This window comes from Idiotropiscis lumnitzeri, chromosome 5 (assembly GCF_059441095.1).
Source record: "Idiotropiscis lumnitzeri isolate Australia: NSW breed Sydney's pygmy pipehorse chromosome 5, RoL_Ilum_1.0, whole genome shotgun sequence".
Lineage (NCBI taxonomy): Eukaryota > Metazoa > Chordata > Actinopteri > Syngnathiformes > Syngnathidae > Idiotropiscis > Idiotropiscis lumnitzeri.
The window spans coordinates 7,432,823-7,450,771 of NC_142395.1; the positions used below are offsets into that span (position 1 = coordinate 7,432,823).

The following is a 17,949-nucleotide window of genomic DNA, read 5'->3' on the forward strand; positions in this document are numbered from 1 at the left end:
ACAGCAAGCGTGAGTGAGGCCAGGAGCGATTCTTGCTTGCAGTTTCAACGTTGCAAAGTCCCCCTTTGAAGTAATCTGGAAATAAAATGGAAACGATTGACAATGAAAATGTGACTTTACGCTATGATTCACAACTTTGGCTGTAGTGTCCCGTGTGTGTGTGTGAGTGTACACGTCTCAGCATTCAGATTGTTGATTTTATAGACCAACAACTTATGACAATGCTATTTATTGCAGACTCAAAGAAGACAGCACACAAGCATGATTTTCAAGAAAACATTGTATTGAAAAAAAAGAAAAGTAGCATCAAATCTACAACAGTGGATAAACTGAACCACTGCCGTTCATCAACAGTAAGCAAGTCATCACAGGCAGGCCGGGGCACCCTTCAGTAGCAGCGTGACGACGTTCGTCACACCAATCAACCTCAACAGGAAATGTCCGTTCAGGGTAGGAAATACTTCACAACACACTTTTTTTCTTATTACTTAACAGAAATTTTGCTCTCATAATGATTCACTAGGAAAATGAAGCACACGGTTGCATTCAAATGTTTAAACAAGGGCATATAATAGGACTGGAATTGAGCATATTTCTTCCACCCAAAAAAAACCCGAGTAGAATAAGATCGTTTGATTGCTTTGATAATAAACAGACTACTTCTTTGTGAAGGCAAGAGGCAGAAAGCGTCTATCCTTTCTGGATGTATTTTCATCGAGCACTCCTGGCTTGCAATGTGTATAATCAGAGGGTAGCAAATGCACAAATAGGATGTAAACAAGAACACATTTGAATCTAGATGACGAAGATCCATCCTTTATCTGAACCGCTTCTCCTCACAAGGGTCGCGGGGGTGCTGGAGCCGATCCCAGCTATCTTCTAGACAAACAACCATCCACGCTCACACTCATACCGAGGGGCAATTTAGAGTGTCCAATCAACCTGCCATGTATGTATTTGTAATGTGGGAGGAAACCGGAGTACCCGGAGAAAACCCACGCAGGCATGGGGGAAATATGTAAACTCCACACAGGAAGGCCGGATTTGATCCCACAACCTCTGCAATGTGAGAACATTGTGATAACCAGTCTGAGGAAGATACATTTTCTAATTCCAGTTCTGAGTCACAGGGAAGTCAAAAAGGGTGAACTAATAAGCAATCATCACAGGATATGAGAACTATCTTACATCATTCACGCACGAGAACCAGTCTTCTTTATTGCATATTTAGCCATATTTTCCCACACGTATTCCCTTTTAGCTGCCTTGAATGGATGCATCGAAGTTTAGAATGCTGTTTGTAACACAAAACAAATTGTTCTTTGGCTTTTGGCCAGAACAGGTTTTTAGCTCTGATGTTACTTTGAACACTTTAATTCAAATAATACTCATAGTTGTTTTGGACTCATTTGTTATAAAAATGTGGATTATAAATAGTACTTTGGACTATAATTGCAAATATAGTCCAAAGCAGTATTTTGTTTTGTGGTAAAAAAAGACAGTTTAGTGAATGGTTAACATTTACAGCAGAGCAACAAAGAGTTAGAAAATGGGCAAGTTCTGTTTGTGTTTAGTATTTATATTAATTGACTGGGCTTCTTAAGATTCTGACCAAAGCAGAGAAATTTTGTTGATTCACAAATTCCTCCTGCTATCAATCAATTCTTAAACACAACTGTAGGGGGCGCCATACGGCATACAAGTCTCCTACTTTTGCTTGAAAGAGGAAGTCAAGTAAACAAAAACATCTTTACAACAATATATTCTAGGCGCCTTTTCTAGTCTAAACACGGCATTCTGATTAATATTGTGTTGATGGAATATGAGTTAAGCAGCAGCATCCATCTCACCAGGCGGCCATTTTGCCACTTTCTTTTCTACACAAAGTGACATCACACTTGCTCAGGGCTCAGGTATCGACCAATCACGGCTCACATGAGTTTCTGAGTTTCCGCCCCCCGAGATGGATAACAAAACGGTTGGATGTGGCTGCTTAATTTATATTCCATAAACGCAGTATTAATCAGAATACAGTGTTTAGACTAAAACATAATGTAAAGACAATTCTTGACTTGACTTGACTTTCTTTAGGTATTTTCCCAGTTAGAATGTGGCATTTGTGCCATTGTGCGAGGGAACGCAGCCATCTGATTTGCCATCCAATAGAAGCGGCTCCCCTCTTTCTCTTTAAAGTCGGCGCAGAGGGGGGTTATGGTTTACGAGCATGTACAGTAGATGCACGTGCAAAGTACATTTAAAAGGAACTGCAAGACTTCCACTTGTGGGGAATGTAAAGTTTACCGCTGTGGAGTGGACACATGGAGACCGCCTAACTGGAAAGTGTAATCCATGTGCGACAACATTCCCGCACCAGGTCCCATCGTTGTGCTCCAGTCAGGGTCGTGTTTTCAAAAGATGCTAATCGTTATAATTTGTTCAATGAATTTCTTTCTACAAAGGATTCAGAGGGTGATGCATGCTGTTGTCATATTTATAATAAAATATAACATCCAGCACATATGTGCCCAGATGTCGGCCTGCGCCTCAAGCAAATCCAGCAAAATCGCATTACACCACCTGCGCCACAACTTAGACCGGCTTTTCGCTACTCGGAATGCTTTTTTTTTTTACTTTTTTGTTTTTTTTGAGGGGGGGTCACCATATTATCAGGTGCGGCAGGGGCGTGTAAAACTCCCTGGCGCAACGAGGTCGGCCTACTTCCAAAACACGGTAAACAGACAAAAATCAAGATGCGGCAGTTTACACGCCGTGCGCACATGCCCTGTCTACAAAAATTGGGGTCCATCATGTCAAAGCACTGACCGTTTGTCATAACTGTTTTATATAAGTGTATAACTTGTTTTATGTAAAATATTATGTCCAGTTGTCTCAAAAAACAAAGAGAAAAGTTAACAGTTGAACATAGCTGATATCATGAGTGTGATACCATCTTATCATCAGCCCGGACCAAACCTAAAATGGCTAACTTCTGGCTCAAAGAAAAAATGCAATACATTTTTCTTTGTAAAAAGGACAAAAGAAATACAGGTAATATCACAGTGGCCAAGTCGTATGTCGTCATTTCACGATGTTGTAGAAATTCTGTTTAGGTCACAAAACATGTGCACCTATTCACTGTATTTTCCACCACCATACAGCGTGACAGTTGACCTCTTCAGTTCACTTTGGCAATTCATCCAGTCAAGTCTCTATTAACTTTGCGACCTCAAGCGTTACCGCTAAGTCATAATGGGCCACTGATTAGATCGTCTCACGACAATGTGAGTCTTTGACCTGTGAACCGCATGACCTCCATCCGAGACACCTCGACGGGGAATCCCTGAAGAGGAATGGACTCACGTGACCGCCCATCCTCCGTGCTGCACGTCAGACGCTGACGGTGACGTGTCGGGAGGACGGCGAGCGTCGTTTGATGCGGGATCGGCGAGGTCTGGAATCATTTTGGCAGCTGCACAAGGGAGCCAACAGCAGCCAGAGGTAGAGTATCACACAGGCCCAGCACGACGACATCTTCACCCAGAATGTCGACCAGCTCCCGTGGGTGAAGGTGGTCTCCAGCACGGCCGACTCATAGCTAGAGGAGGAGGAGGCAACACACTTGAAAGCTTAGCGACAAAACAAATAACTCAGTAATCACTTTCTGCCTTTAATATGACAAAACAGTGGGGCGCAATACGGCATCGTTTGAGGGGAAAAAACTAAATAATACAGATAATATCCCATTTAATTATGTGGAGACATGCGGCGAGTCCGAATGTGAATGAATGTTCAAATCTGTTTTTATGGCTACATTCACCTTTTGTGACCTTTAATCAGGTGTGTTTTATAGTCCGTAAAATACGGTAAGTGAATGTGAATCGTAAATAAGACAGCTATCGAGCTTCTAATAATGTTTATTAACTATGAAACTTCTGCCGTTAGCCTCTCGTCATGACAGACTGGTGAACGGCAAGGATGGAAGCGCTTTAAAAGGACGAGGACGGATGCAGTACAATAATTCTATAAATAAGGATGGAGGGGTGCCCAGGTCGCGGACTGGCAAAATAGGGTCACGTGCCCATCACTGCAAACGACGATAAACAGTGAACATTGTTATGTTTCAATGTGCACATTGTCATTGAAAATCAACAGCGTTTTAAACTCCCACAATTTTCCCAGCAATGTCTAGATGATTTTCACAACATGTAACGCGTCTTTGGTATTTGCTACAACCGACATGCCGGAGTTCGTCTTGGTGTTGTTTGAGTGTTGGATGGAGACATTTGATCAAATTGAGAATTAATGGGCAGTTGGCTACAAAAATACAACAGCGGGAACAAAGATGAATTTTAACAGCACCAATTTGGAATCAGGGCGAGAGGGCAGAACATCTGTCAAGAAAGAGACAGAGATCGTGGCTTTCATGAGTCAATAGAGCTGTTCCGATACCCAGTCCATATATATCTGAGTTTGTTGGAGCACTTGGTTGAAGGTAAGCTTCAGCACTTAGCAACGTTAATTGTATGTTACATCCCGTACGTATGCTACATATTGTCAATTGTTAGATACTTTCTGCTTAAATAACTGGAAAAGTTCTTTAGAACAATATATTAACACGGGCATATTACATTGAAGTAATATCATACATATTGATAACCTCGAACTTATCAGGCCTAAAATCTAACATAACCATCATTAGGAAAAATATTGACTTATACCTTCTGTGGATGTAAGAAATGGCAAACATTTAAAGCCCTTCTCTAATAAGCTGCTTTTTGCTTTTGAGGAGAATTTAAAATGGACTGTGATGGCTAGTTTGGACAAGTCGTTTAAATATGCAGATTTTGTGCTAAGAGCCCATTCAAGGCACAGCGAGGTGGACTAAATGCGAAGAGTCGCCACTGTAGAGTCTGGGAATGTTGACCGGCAAAGCTGTCATTGACTAACCTGAACCAGTTGGTGAGGGTCATCATGACATAAAGTGAAGCCAAGAAGAAGACAAAATGGAAGAAGAAGTAACTGTAGGCCACTCTCTGCGTCTCGTTATGGATCACCTTCTGACAGCCCTTGTTGTCATCGTCAATTGCAAAGTCTTCCTCGACTGAAAAAGGATGAAAAGAAGCCAAAGGGACGTGACAAATCCAGTCACAAACTCACAAACAACAAAATAGATACGTTGATGGATATTTTGTAAACAGACAATTTCAACAATCCATTTGCCATCAAATGCGCAATCGCCATCATCACTTTACCACAAAGCCACTTGACATGATTCTGTCGTAATAATGAGGAATGCCAGACTTAACCAGAGCAAAGCATGATTACTGCCCCACTACTAACCTTCCTCCTCCTCAGGGCAGCAGAAACAGCAGGTGGCTTTCTGGAACTCATAACGGTAAACTTTGATCATCCAGAATGGACCAAATACCTCTGCAAGGTAGGATGCTTCGTTGCTAAGGAAACATAGAAAAAACATTCATTGTAATCCACTGTACTATTTATTTTGCCATTTTGGATGATATGGTGCGTAGGATTGGCGTCTTTACCATGCAAAAAGAACGCAGCAGTACATGATTGCAGCTCCGATGATGGCCACAGCATTGCCCTCATTCTGGATCCCATCTTGCCCCACGCTGGGGTAACACACCGTCATGTTCATGCCCTGGTACACAACTAACACAGACCGTATACACTTAGTGTGGCTTCTCAGCAAGGCGGACTTGACACTTTTTAGAGTCTCTAGCATGGGAAATATCTCGTTAAAATGTACCATTATGAAATAGAGCTAAAAGAAACAAATAATAGTTTTTGAAAACTCTCAAATGGCATATGATATACCACTTGACGTGCATGGGAAAGACTCTTCTGCTGTCAATCCAATATTTTTCCATGCATTACTTACATTTCCCCCCCATCACATACTTTGACACTGGGTTGTCAGAACTGGGAGAGAATGTCTTAACTTTCTGAGTTGTCATTTCCATTGCACCTCAGATGCATTCTGCTTAGAAATGTACGTGTGTTTGTGTGGCGGTTGGTCTGCGTGAGTCCACGTGTGACTCTATATGTGTGTGTCTTTGTAGTGTGCGCATGCCTGTCAGGTAACCACATGACAATGTAAATATGTTTGCACGTTGTGGTGACTTCTTTCTTCTGGGGGATCTTTAAAAAAAAAAATCTATCTATCTAAGGGTGCGTGTGTGTGCGTGCGTGCGTGAATGTGTGTAGTAACGCACAATAAGCCTTCCGGGGACAGACAGGCAAACAAAGACCTGAGTCAGTAGCACTAATGGACCCCTTTGGTTTACGCATATATATCCACACATGGATACACACAAACACACAACTAATTGCAGATTTTATACAACATGTAATGAGTTTTGTGGCTCTGTTATTATGTTGTCAATGGATTCAAGTGGAATGCGAAACAAATATCCGTCAGTCTAGTCTCGCCACAGGCCACCAGCCCAGCATGCATGTCAGAGCACATCTCATCTCAGATTATCTTTATATGTGTGTGCGGGTGCGGGTGTGTGTGTGCGTGTGTGTGAACACCTATGTGCGTGCCACCCAGGAAAAAGCGCCTCTGACAAGAAGTCTCATGAAAGCCTAAAATTGACGGACAGACCGAGAGCCACCAGCCAAGCAAATCCATCGAAATGATTGTGTCAGCACACAATGGAAGTATGTAGAACATATTGGGAGAGAATCAATGTGGAAGAATTGCCAAGTATCATGTTAAATGTTGTTACTTTATAAACAAAAGTATCTGAATAGCCCCCCTCAATCTTAGTTGTCCCATCCGTCATACGTTTAGGCAACTCATATATGACAGCCATGACACCAATTGCTCTTTTATATACAGTATATCTTTTATATTCTTTGAATACTGCAATAAACCACTTCACCCATCCATAGCTCAGGTGTTCTTGAGCAAGGCCTTGAGAAATTGCTCCCCTTTGTGTCTGAGTGCGAGTGCGGTTGTTGTTCATAAGTGAATGCGATGGACTGAAAGCAAGACACATTTTGTGACTCTGCATGTAGTGTGAATTTTTGATGAATGGAAATGTTTGTTCTTCTCTACTTCACTTCAGTAAAACTCACCTTTTTCTGGAGGGCGGCTCGACAATGCAGAAAAAGTGAGATACATGACATAACAGCTGATGATGGAAGCCTGAAGGAGCCCCGACCGAGGTTGCTCTGTAAAAACATAGAGCATCCAGTCAGAATTATGTGCATTTCAATCACCAAGTAAAAAGAAAAACAATTTACAGTCAAATATAAAAGAAATATATAATGCGTGTCTTGACCTTACAAAAGTGATACAATAAAAATACCAATACTACTGAATAAATGAATAAAGTGAAATGTATTTAATATTTTGATTACACTGATTACAAATGTATATTTATGATTATTATTAACATATATATCTATATATATATATATGTGTTGGCAGCTATATATGTATGTATATATGTTTCTTGGCAGCGGATGTTTAAATTCAACATGTTCAGGCACAACAGGCCTGCTGTGTTTTTCAAGGGCGAAACCGATAATATTACCCAACTTCTAATTATTATTATCCGCAGCGGCAGTAGTTTCAGTGGGGGGGGGGGGGGGCATGTTTGCATAGCTGGAGATGGCCAAAGTGTTATTTAGTAACGGTGAGCCGATGACAGACGTACAAGTGTGTTTTGTGGACTCACTCTGTTTTACGCATGGTGTGACAGCAATGAAGGACATGAGGCAGCAGAGTCCCAAGTTGATCCACAGCAGGGCCTTGTTGAATTGGCAGGCGATGGGGTGTGTGTAGTATTTGTACATGAAGGTGAAGGCCATCGTGGCGATGGTGTAAAAGAAAAGTGTGGCGCACATCACCGCCAAATACCAACGTTTATTTTCTGCTGCTCCAGTAAGCCTAAAAACAGGACAGAGTACAGTTGTGGCAAAAGACGGCTTCAATTTTTTTTGTCACAAATGTAGCTAGGTGTATTTAATAAAATAGAAAAATCTAAAATCTTGTTCTCAGAACACACATTTCAAAGAAAAATATCATCTTTGACGTTGCTATGGTCATCCCAAGGTTCCCAGGATTCTTTAGAGCAGACATCATCACTCACATTACTGTCCAGATATGTGTCAGTGCCTTTTACATGGCTTAGTTTGAATGGGAAAATTGTGGGCATTTGAGGATTTGCCATGGGAAAAGTCGTCAATGAACAAATCCTCTTAGCTGTTGTAACGACAACGCCACGTCTCTGCAGATGTGACTCAGTGTGAAGGACAGAACAATAAATGGCATCTGGGACAAAGGGTGCCAACTGAATGAAGAAAAGGCACATGCCCTCCTAAAATTAGCATTGCAAGACGATTTCTTTGTGGTCAGTAAAATGGTGCCACATTTGTGAGCAACGTGCATTTGTGGGATGAGCAACAGCTGACTATCTGGGTTGCACTAATATAAAAATTGCCAGGGTGAAAAAGATACTTTTACTCTTGGCATTGATTCTGGTTTGTTGTTTTGACATATTGAATAATTGAAGTATGAATAATAAACAAGACATATTGGCCATTTAAAGCTATATTCATTTATTTTACGATCAGGTACTTTGAAGAGTCCAAACTGTTCATGTGCGTGAATGTGAATGTAACGACCTTTACACACCAATCCGACGTTGGCCTAGATATCGGCACGTCGGATTAGAAAATGACTGAAGAACACACCGCAAAAGCCGATGGAGACGCCAACTACTCTGACCTTCTGCGCATGTGTGAGAAGTAGGACACCTCCATGCCATCAACGGTGATGTCGCATAATGGCGGTCTTTTGTGAATGACAGTGATTAATTTATCTTGGTGCTCTTTTGTCCAGCCAGCCATTATATCCACAGAGGAGATGTGAAAATGATCATTTAGTTCTTGAAAAATAGCTTAAATTGTCATTTTTTTCGCTTTCGTCACTTCTGGTTCTTGTCCATTCGCTAGCTAACGACCAATCACAGTGCTCATTTAACCCGATTGATGTTGAAACGGACACGCTGCTCCAACTTTACGACGGTGCGGGCTTCTACAAACAGACAACATGTACCGACTTTCCGCCGGCCGACGTCTGATTGGTGTGTGGAGGAAGGCCTCAATTCTGTTTAGTGTAGCTTAAAACGTCATAAAATCCAAAACGTTGTTGCAGCATCAGGGGAGCGTGTTCAATAATTTGAATCGGGTCGGGCTTTCGGGACCAATGATCACGGTGATTGGCTGTCAGCTAGCAAATCAGTGCACTGGACAAGTACGGGAAGCTACAAAACTGTGAAATCTTTCGATATTCCTTAAGAACTAAATCAATTTTGGTAATTTTTCACACATCACTTCTATGGACATAATGGCTGGCTGGACAGAAGAGCGTGAAGACAAATTAATTACTCTCATTCAGAAAAGACCCCCGTTATTCGACATCACTACGCATTACGCAGTGATTATCACCGCTGATGGCATGGAGTGGTACAACTTCTCACGCAAAGGTTAGGAGTAGTTGGCGTCTCCATCAGCTTTTGCGGTGTGTCGGACAGTTGGCCACAACGGCCGGCGTCAGATTGGTGTGGAGAGGCCTTAATGCTTATTCGTCGTTGGCAAAAGTAGAACACAACAAACTGCAATCCCAGATGAATAATCTGATTTGAACTCCACTATACAGGATGCATATAATATTTGCAATGTTAATGAAGATTTCCTTTTATTCTAGAGTAGTACGTTTGTTCATTCCCGGCCCATACATTCACATTGAACACCACACTCACCAGTTTTTGTTCCAGGTGTGTGCAAAAGCTGTGATGAGGATAAGTTGGATGAGGATGAAGGCAAATCCTCCCACCACACCAACGTAATGCCAAGCTGAGTATGAGGGAAAAAAGAGAACATTCCAAATCATCCATGTGCCTTTTTTTTTTTCTTTTTCAAGATCATGGAGGCTGATGCTACAGTACACATCCACAGGCGTCAATTGACGACTGAGGCTATCCTTTGCTGCCCACTAGCTGATTTCCAACAGAGGTACACTCACCATGGAGGAATGATTCTGTTGGGATGAAGAAGGCAGCAGCACACATCCCAAGCAAGGTGATAAGTTTCAGGAACCAGAAACTGGGTGATCGAATAAGGAAAATTGTTGAGTTGCACAGTAAAATTTATAACAAAAACGTTTAATCTAGTGTGACTTACACAAGGGTGGAAATTGATTATTTTTATTTTTTTTTTTTGCTTTTCAATTACGCCATTATCCCACTGAGCCGCGAACATTTCTGTTGGTGAAAGTAGTGTTCGCGACTGAATCAACTGCTTACTGTTAAACATAAAACATTTATTAGATATCAAAGGTATATGTACAGTTGCTAAGCAACCAATGAATTGATTAATATATCATTTCTGGTACCACATTTTAAGGAGTCATATTTGAAGAACAAAAGATGAAATGATTGAATGTTCATTCGAATTATGAAAGATTTGCATATGATAACGCTTGCAGCCTTTACCTATAACCTCCACGTGACACTTTATTTTCTTCCCTGTTGAAAAGTCAACATCAGGACACTTGGTCATTACCTCCAGTCGACCACTGTGCTCGTAACCTTTGCCAAAGAACCTGAAATCTTTCATCATGGCCCAGATAAGACTACTCTGAGCAGATTAACGGCAGAGACGGCCGGCAACCCAGCATGTCAAAACCTAATCCCAAGCACGTCACAGCTCTAATCGACCAGGCGGGTGCAGAAAGTGTGACAACAAAGAGTTTAAAATAGACCAGCTGGAAGTCAGGTAAGCAGTAGGGACAAACACTTTCCCCTTATAGACTGTAGTAAAGCATCCCTTTCACGGCTAACAAGGCTACGTCGTGAGAGTGAAAGCAGAGGAAAAGGCACAGAAAACAAGACCAAATCCTGACATGAAGTGTTTTTAACATTTTAAATAAAAGGTTTGACAGCAGCAAGAATGCAAACTTTCTCAATGCTAAATTTGATAGATTAGCCAAACGATCAATGAGTTTAACTTTATTTTCTCTTTGATTGTAAAGCATAACCTGGAATATTGGTAATATTACAAAAGGTGTATTGAAAGTGTTTGGTTTTGTTGAGTGAATAAAGATTGGCACACGTTAAGACCCCTGCAAGGGTGACAAAAATAAAGCCCCGGGTGTTTAAGCCATGAAACAACCAGTGCATTTCTAGGGATTTTCACTTCAACACTTTACTGAGAATGTTCGAGTCTCTTGTATCACTCTCACAACCTGCTGATGACTTTTCTCTGCGTAAAGCCTCACAATGGCGAATCTGTGTTGATCAATTAAGTATCGTGAGGTCAAAATGTGACTGGCCTGATGAAATGGAATGCTCGCCAATTCTAATTGAACCAGGAAATGGTTTGGTTGATTCAAAGTTGTGAATTTCATTGATAGAGAAAGCAAGTTGTGCAAAGAAGATCCAATTAGGTTAACAACTTGTCTATTTCCACAACTTGTATTTCTTGTGACATTATTTAAGGTGTCAAATCGTAAGAACAAAAGATGAAATGAACAGCAGCACTGACCCATTGTGTATTAGAGCTCTGAAGTCCTGACTAGACTTGACGTCAACAAGGAAGATGGCCATCATTAGGTAGAAACAGGCCGTGCCAAAGCAGACTCTGTAGACGGCCGAGTAGCCAACAAGCATCTCACAATGACCTCCACCATGTGCCTGATCACACACCATGTTGAAGAAAGGCACCTGAAACAAACACAAACAGCACATGCCTCTCCTCGTGAGCACATTGCCTCAGTCTTGCATGTGGTGGATGCAAACACAAAAACCTTGCATAGTTGTTGGTCAAAGGCTTAAGCGCAATTAGCATTCTGCTCCATCTTCTGTTTCTTGCCCTCTTTTCTATTGAGGCTGACGTCAGTGTGAAAACAACTTGCAAATAGCGATTCCACAAAATGCTTTCTTTCCTGACCCAGTCCAATGACACGTCATTTAAAATGGACTTGTACCTCATTTGCAGGACTTGAAACGTGATTATTTAACGTGTCTGGCTTTATATGGTGATACTGTTGAATAATATGCACTGTTACTCCGTCTCTCTTGCAGCTTTATGTGGTCTTTGTTACAGATGCAGCTGTTGTGAAATGTGCTATATAAATAAATTGTATATTGTATTGTATCTCAGGCCACCATTGAAGTTCATGGAATAATGACAGTATTTTGGTACCACTGCCCAATTTTGTAAAAACAAGAACAATGCATTAGAGAGCTCGTCTTTGGCTGACAGAGGAAATCAATTTATGTGCTGTAGCAAAAATATTACAAATTGAGCAATTCTATGCAATTGCAAATGACAACAATTTAAATAAAACACTATTTATAATAATAATAATAATAATAATAATAATAATAACCCAATTACTGCATCCAGACAGTTTGAACATTATTGTTTTGAAAGAAGCATCAGAATTTTTATTGCACTTCTTGTATTAGAGTTCTATCAATTATGCTTCCCAAATACGTTGAGACTATCAAAAGTGCAAAGCTGCACTTCCTGCAGCCTGCAAATAATTTTCTGTTGATATGAAATGTGAATCATTTGCAAACCTGTCCAACAGTGGACATCATCCTAGTTGACTGAGAATGACTTGAGTGAAACAAAGGAACACATTGATGAACAACACAACAAGCGGTAGCACTCACATTTTCCCTGACGAGTTCAGAGACGGTGCGCGACAACATGAGGCAGGAGACAGCACAGCTCATGATGTGGAAGATGGTGTACATGACTCGAGTGCTGGTGGACGATTTGACTGGAGGACAGAAGGCACAGCAGAGCGAGCAGGGAGCAGGTCCACAGCAGCAGCAAATCTGGGGAGGAGAGAACACGCGAGAACACACTAAATCAATGTTCACAAACCTGAAAGGCCTTCATCTAGAGCAAGGGTGGGCAAACTTTTTGATTGGCGGGCCACAATGGGTTCTAAAATTTGACAGACGGGCCAGACCAGGAACAGATGGATGGAGTGTTTTGGTACCCTCACCTCATCGGAGAAAAAAAAAATACATTTAATTTGAAATGAAAGTGAACCAAAGCATTACAACAATATATATGTCTTTGAAAAACCACATTATTTAGAAAATAAAACATGAACAATGTTTATTCACTCCCTGAAACAAATTCTTACCGCAAGATTCTTCCCAGAAGTTGTACTCATAAACATTTCTCCATGAGATCACTGAGGAATATGGTGGCTTTGTGTATTTTTTTCCAACAAACAATTGATCACAGCAGTTTGTGTGAACCGTCTACATACATTTAACTAAATGAATGAAAACTAAGAATCAGGATGTAAAAAACACTGTTATTTAGAATATCTGCTCGATTGCAAATTTTTCTAGGTGCTGGGTGTGGAAAATGTGGCCAATGCGGATGCCACATGGATAGGCGTGGTTGCTGAAATTGTGGAGCCTGGCGCACCTCATGGACATGTGGAGCATAACTCAAGATTTTTGGTCATCTTCACAGGCGGTTCTGCGCCATGCTTGGCCTGGCCCCAAACAAAGGACCTATTTGCTGTGAGTTGCCCTGCCAGGGGAAATAAAGTCCCAGACAACTCAGATCCTTGGATTATTAGGACACACACACACACATTTTGCCAACGTGATATTGTGAAATCTCAGCGAGGGGACAAGTTCATCTTTGTTGAAATCCAATCCTACTAATTTGTCCACGTTACCAAGACACTTGCTGCTCTGCATTCTTTTTCTTCATCTGTGTGGGATTGTCTTGGTAATTCAATCGTTTAGCCTTGTCTTTGCATTGGATTATATCATACCGCTAACCATAATTGTTCTACTACAAGTTTATAATGTATATTAGTTTGTAGTAAGAAAGGTTAAAATGAAAGTATATTGCAAAAACCTGGGACTAGCGTGTAGCCCAAACTAGAGTGTATGCTCAATAAAGGCATGTTAGTGCAACGATGCGCACGTCACGTGTCGGTCATAATCTAATGGATAAGGCAGAGAAGATTATGTATTACCTTATCATGAAAAGGGGGGATGAATGAAAATAGAGTTCTGATTGAGTACTGGTATTGGATCATGGTTGATATGTGGGTAGGTAGGTCATCATTCCATGGTTTTAGATGAAAAATATTTTTGGGAATATCTTGCATATTTTATCTGTGAAAATGGACTAGAGCCTTCTCTCCCCATGTGGGCTGTTATTTTCATACATTATTAACTATTTTAAATTCAAGTTGAAAACAGCAAGAGAAGAACTCTTTTAACATTCTTTATCGCCCCACTGTCTAAGAAATGTTGTCTAACTCTGCTTCTTCGTTCACTCTGCTGGTTGTCAACTTGTCACTTCAAAAATGAGTGCCTGGCCGTCCTCTCCACCACCAGCAAAGAAGCACTGAGTGAGTGTGAGTGTCCTCACAGTCTGTGCATCTGCTCACTTCCGCATTTCCTCATTCTCATAGAAATCAACAGCGGCGAGGTGAATCCTTTTGATATGTTCAAGTGGTCATAAGTAGTTAAGTCCGCATGAATTTTTGTTGCCAATTGATCACCCTTTTTTGTCGTTTTAAGCAATGAAAGTATAATGAGTTCCAATTGAGAGGTTGTGATCGTTCCCTTTCGGGACTCCCACCGACACATGGAGAGAGTAGAGGGAGGCATGGCCATTAAAAGTAGGCATTTTTCAAGTTGTCACTATTTTCCTAATTTCTCCAAAATGAATGGACAAAAAAAAGAAAATGACTAATTTCAGTTTCCTGATTAAAAAAAATATAAACTGAGCTAGTTAGTAAAAACGGGCCTTTACGGCTGAATAAGTCCTGCAATGTTTACAAACATTGTGTAGATTTCATGGTAAGTAAAGCTGCATAAAGCCAGTGAATGCACACGATATTTTTTGCATATTCACACTCTCATAAGAGTGAAAAAAAAGCTAAAGAAAAAGTGTGCATTCAAAGACAAATGCTTTAAACACATTTTTTCTAATAAGTTCCTTGGATGTTTAAGCAGCTGATGAAGAAGATATGTACATTTAAAATATAAAGTTTTGACAACTTTAGTTCAGTGCTATATTATACACTGTTTCGTTATGATAACTCGATCTTAGCTCACTCAACAATCAACGAGGTCATTTGTTGTGTTTGCAGGACTGACTTCTGGCCTAGTTAAATGATTCATTCAGCGAGGACTACTGCATTCAAAACCAGTCATATTTGACAGACTGTACAAGTGCCAATCAACCATCGTTTTTCCTATTCAAGGTCACAGCTAAGCGGCTAGCTCTCCCAGTAGAATGGAAATGTAAAGTTCCAATCCTAGACTGTTCGTCAGAAAATCGTATAAAGGCCCAAATGTTGCTGTGAGGTTATCGGGCCATTATACTATACGGAATCAATCTTTTCAAAGTGTGGCATTGTGTAACATGGCAAAACATGTCTGTAAGAAATGTACGGATTTGTAAATAGCGCGAGCCGAAGACACTGAGGTAGATTCGCACTTGGGACGACAATTTAAAAAAACAAAAAGCTTATGTTGGTTAATATGTCAGAAAACTGAAATTACCCATGCCCAAACTGTATGTGGACATTTCTATTCCACCACTAAAAGTATTGTTCCAATATTTTGTATTTCATGGACGACACAATTCTCTCATAGTGACATAAGCTTTGCAGCGAGCGCTCCAATGAAGGAGGAACGATCTTAAATCCATAATACTTGGACAGTCATTCTAATATTTTCAGAAGTTAGTGTGACCATAACTATAGATGTCATCATATATTTTGGTAACTATTGATCATAGGGTTTGCATTTTAGGCGCCATTTAGTTTCCTACATTAACTTTCATGGTGCATCACTGTACGAGAAGTGAGGAGACATCACTGTCACCACTCAACAGCCATTTGAATGGTTTCATAAATGATTCCAAGGGGGGCACAAACTCTTTGGGCATCTAAAAAGAATATATATATTCTTTTCTGGTTTTTCTTTTTTTAATTGTGCAGGAGACACCCAGGTTGAACCGTTTGGTCCTGTCCAAGCGATATGTCAACACATTCTCCATATTGGATGTGGCGATTTTATTAGCCTTAAAATCCGCAAACAATAGTCCTATAATTAAGTTACAAGTACATCATGCAATCAAAAGCAACGCTTCAGGATTAATTCAATAAGTTCTGGTTTGATGATACATCTTCAGCCCACCATGAATTTCATGTGCACCCTTTAAGGCTAGGCTCTGGTGATGGGTCTGCAGTTAACCCCGTTAAAAAAATGGACGGATAGATGGCTGCTCAGAAATGTCTTTCAGCCTGCTTTCTGGAAAACAAATTTCTCTCTCGCACTTGAAATTCATATTCACCGTTAATTAGAACCTCATTTAATCTTTTGCTGTATTGCGTGACTAGAAAGTAGACATTGTTACTCTCTCTCTCTGATATTGTATTGTCACTTTCCGTGAGACAAAACAAAGATGTCTCTGGCTGGCTGCGTGCCAGTAGCATGAAGTATAGATGACATGACTACGCATGTGTTTTTATATGACCTCGTGACCTCGCTTAAGGGAAAATAGGCTGATGATTTTTATAAGCAGCCATCAGGTTGTACTTCTATTGCTCTTTGCTAATTATTCTCAAAGTGAATGCTCTGTCTGTTTTCTACTAAAGGGTTAACATTTTCCCTTGACAGCCTCAAACATGCGTTAAAAAGGTAAATATAACATCTCCTAAAAAAGTGAACTAAAAGACTCCATTTGTTAAATAACAGAGAATCTAGTGCATCTATATGTTTACTAGATGACATCTAATATTTGTAATAATTCTAACGAAATATTGTCACTAACCAGACTGCCTTTAGTGGCCTACATTGATGTAGATATATAGTTCCCCAACATATTAGTAAGGGTATTGATTTTGTATTGTGATGAAAAACATTCAAGATCTTCTTGGACAAGACCATATAAAACATTTAAAAATTTGATCCAAAATCTTGACTGCATCACATTGTGACCTTGATCAAACTTCAAAGAAAACTCCAGCTCTATTCACTGCCGACATTGCTGCTTGTTGCCAGCTCTTACCTGATAGGCCACCATGTTGAGGAAGTAATTGTAGACACTCCGACGATTCATTCCCTGGTTGGCGGACATTGTTCCTCCAGATTGCTTTTGGTCACCCACAACGACTCTGCATTTGGCCATGAATTTACACCCAGAAACAATTTCCCTCAGAGCGTCTCCAAAGTTTGCAGTGTCACATCCTTAAAGAAGCCAGAAGTGACAACAGGTCTGAAGCTCTTGACTGAAAAACATTTAAAAAATAAATAAATAAAAAAAAGAACGTGCAGCTCAGTCTTTCAGCAGGTTGTGCCTGCGCTCTCCTTATGATGGATTAGCAATAACTCGAGTTGGGCCGCATTGTCTGCATGTAAAAACCTCAGCATGAGTGCCACTTCAGATCACGTCAGCTCCCTCAGGACAGCCTCACTGGGGAAGAAGTCCCCTTTTTTTCCCCACATCCTGCGTGCTTTGGCTCTGAGGCTCTGTTGGGTGCTGCCAGAAAAGAGAGAGAAGTGGTGGCCAAAGCCCAGTGCCCTCCCTCATCCTCTCACCCGATTCTACCCGGTCAGATTAGACAAAATCTGCGAGGGGAGGGGGAGAGAAGAGGAGGCTGACAGGGACCATGTGTCAGTCCCATCTGTCCCTCGCTTCCCTTCCCCCAGTGTACACCTCTGACGGCCAAACGGAACAAGGGAATTGTAAATGCTTCACCTTATGTCAAAATGAAATGACCCTGCCACATTTGCCGCCTCCCATCACTGCACGTTCACCAGACGAGAACTCACTCGATGAAGAGGACGTACCCACACTCCCACAAGTTACCGGTGCATTACCACCCACAAAACACTGAAGCAG

The 17,949-nt window shown here is 40.9% G+C and overlaps 1 protein-coding gene across 1 annotated transcript; it reads right to left on the minus strand.

Moving 5' to 3' along the window:
* Positions 1-262: 262 nt before the first annotated feature.
* serinc4 (serine incorporator 4) lies at positions 263-17,640 on the minus strand. Its single transcript, XM_088297048.1, has 11 exons — positions 17,116-17,640; positions 12,717-12,884; positions 11,581-11,759; positions 10,061-10,140; positions 9,798-9,891; positions 7,710-7,921; positions 7,105-7,200; positions 5,547-5,673; positions 5,341-5,453; positions 4,948-5,101; positions 263-3,595 (listed from the first exon to the last, which is right to left on the minus strand). Exons 1-11 carry the CDS (start codon positions 17,233-17,235, stop codon positions 3,388-3,390), a joined length of 1,551 nt encoding a protein of 516 aa, XP_088153174.1. The 5' UTR covers positions 17,236-17,640; the 3' UTR covers positions 263-3,387.
* Positions 17,641-17,949: the final 309 nt, after the last annotated feature.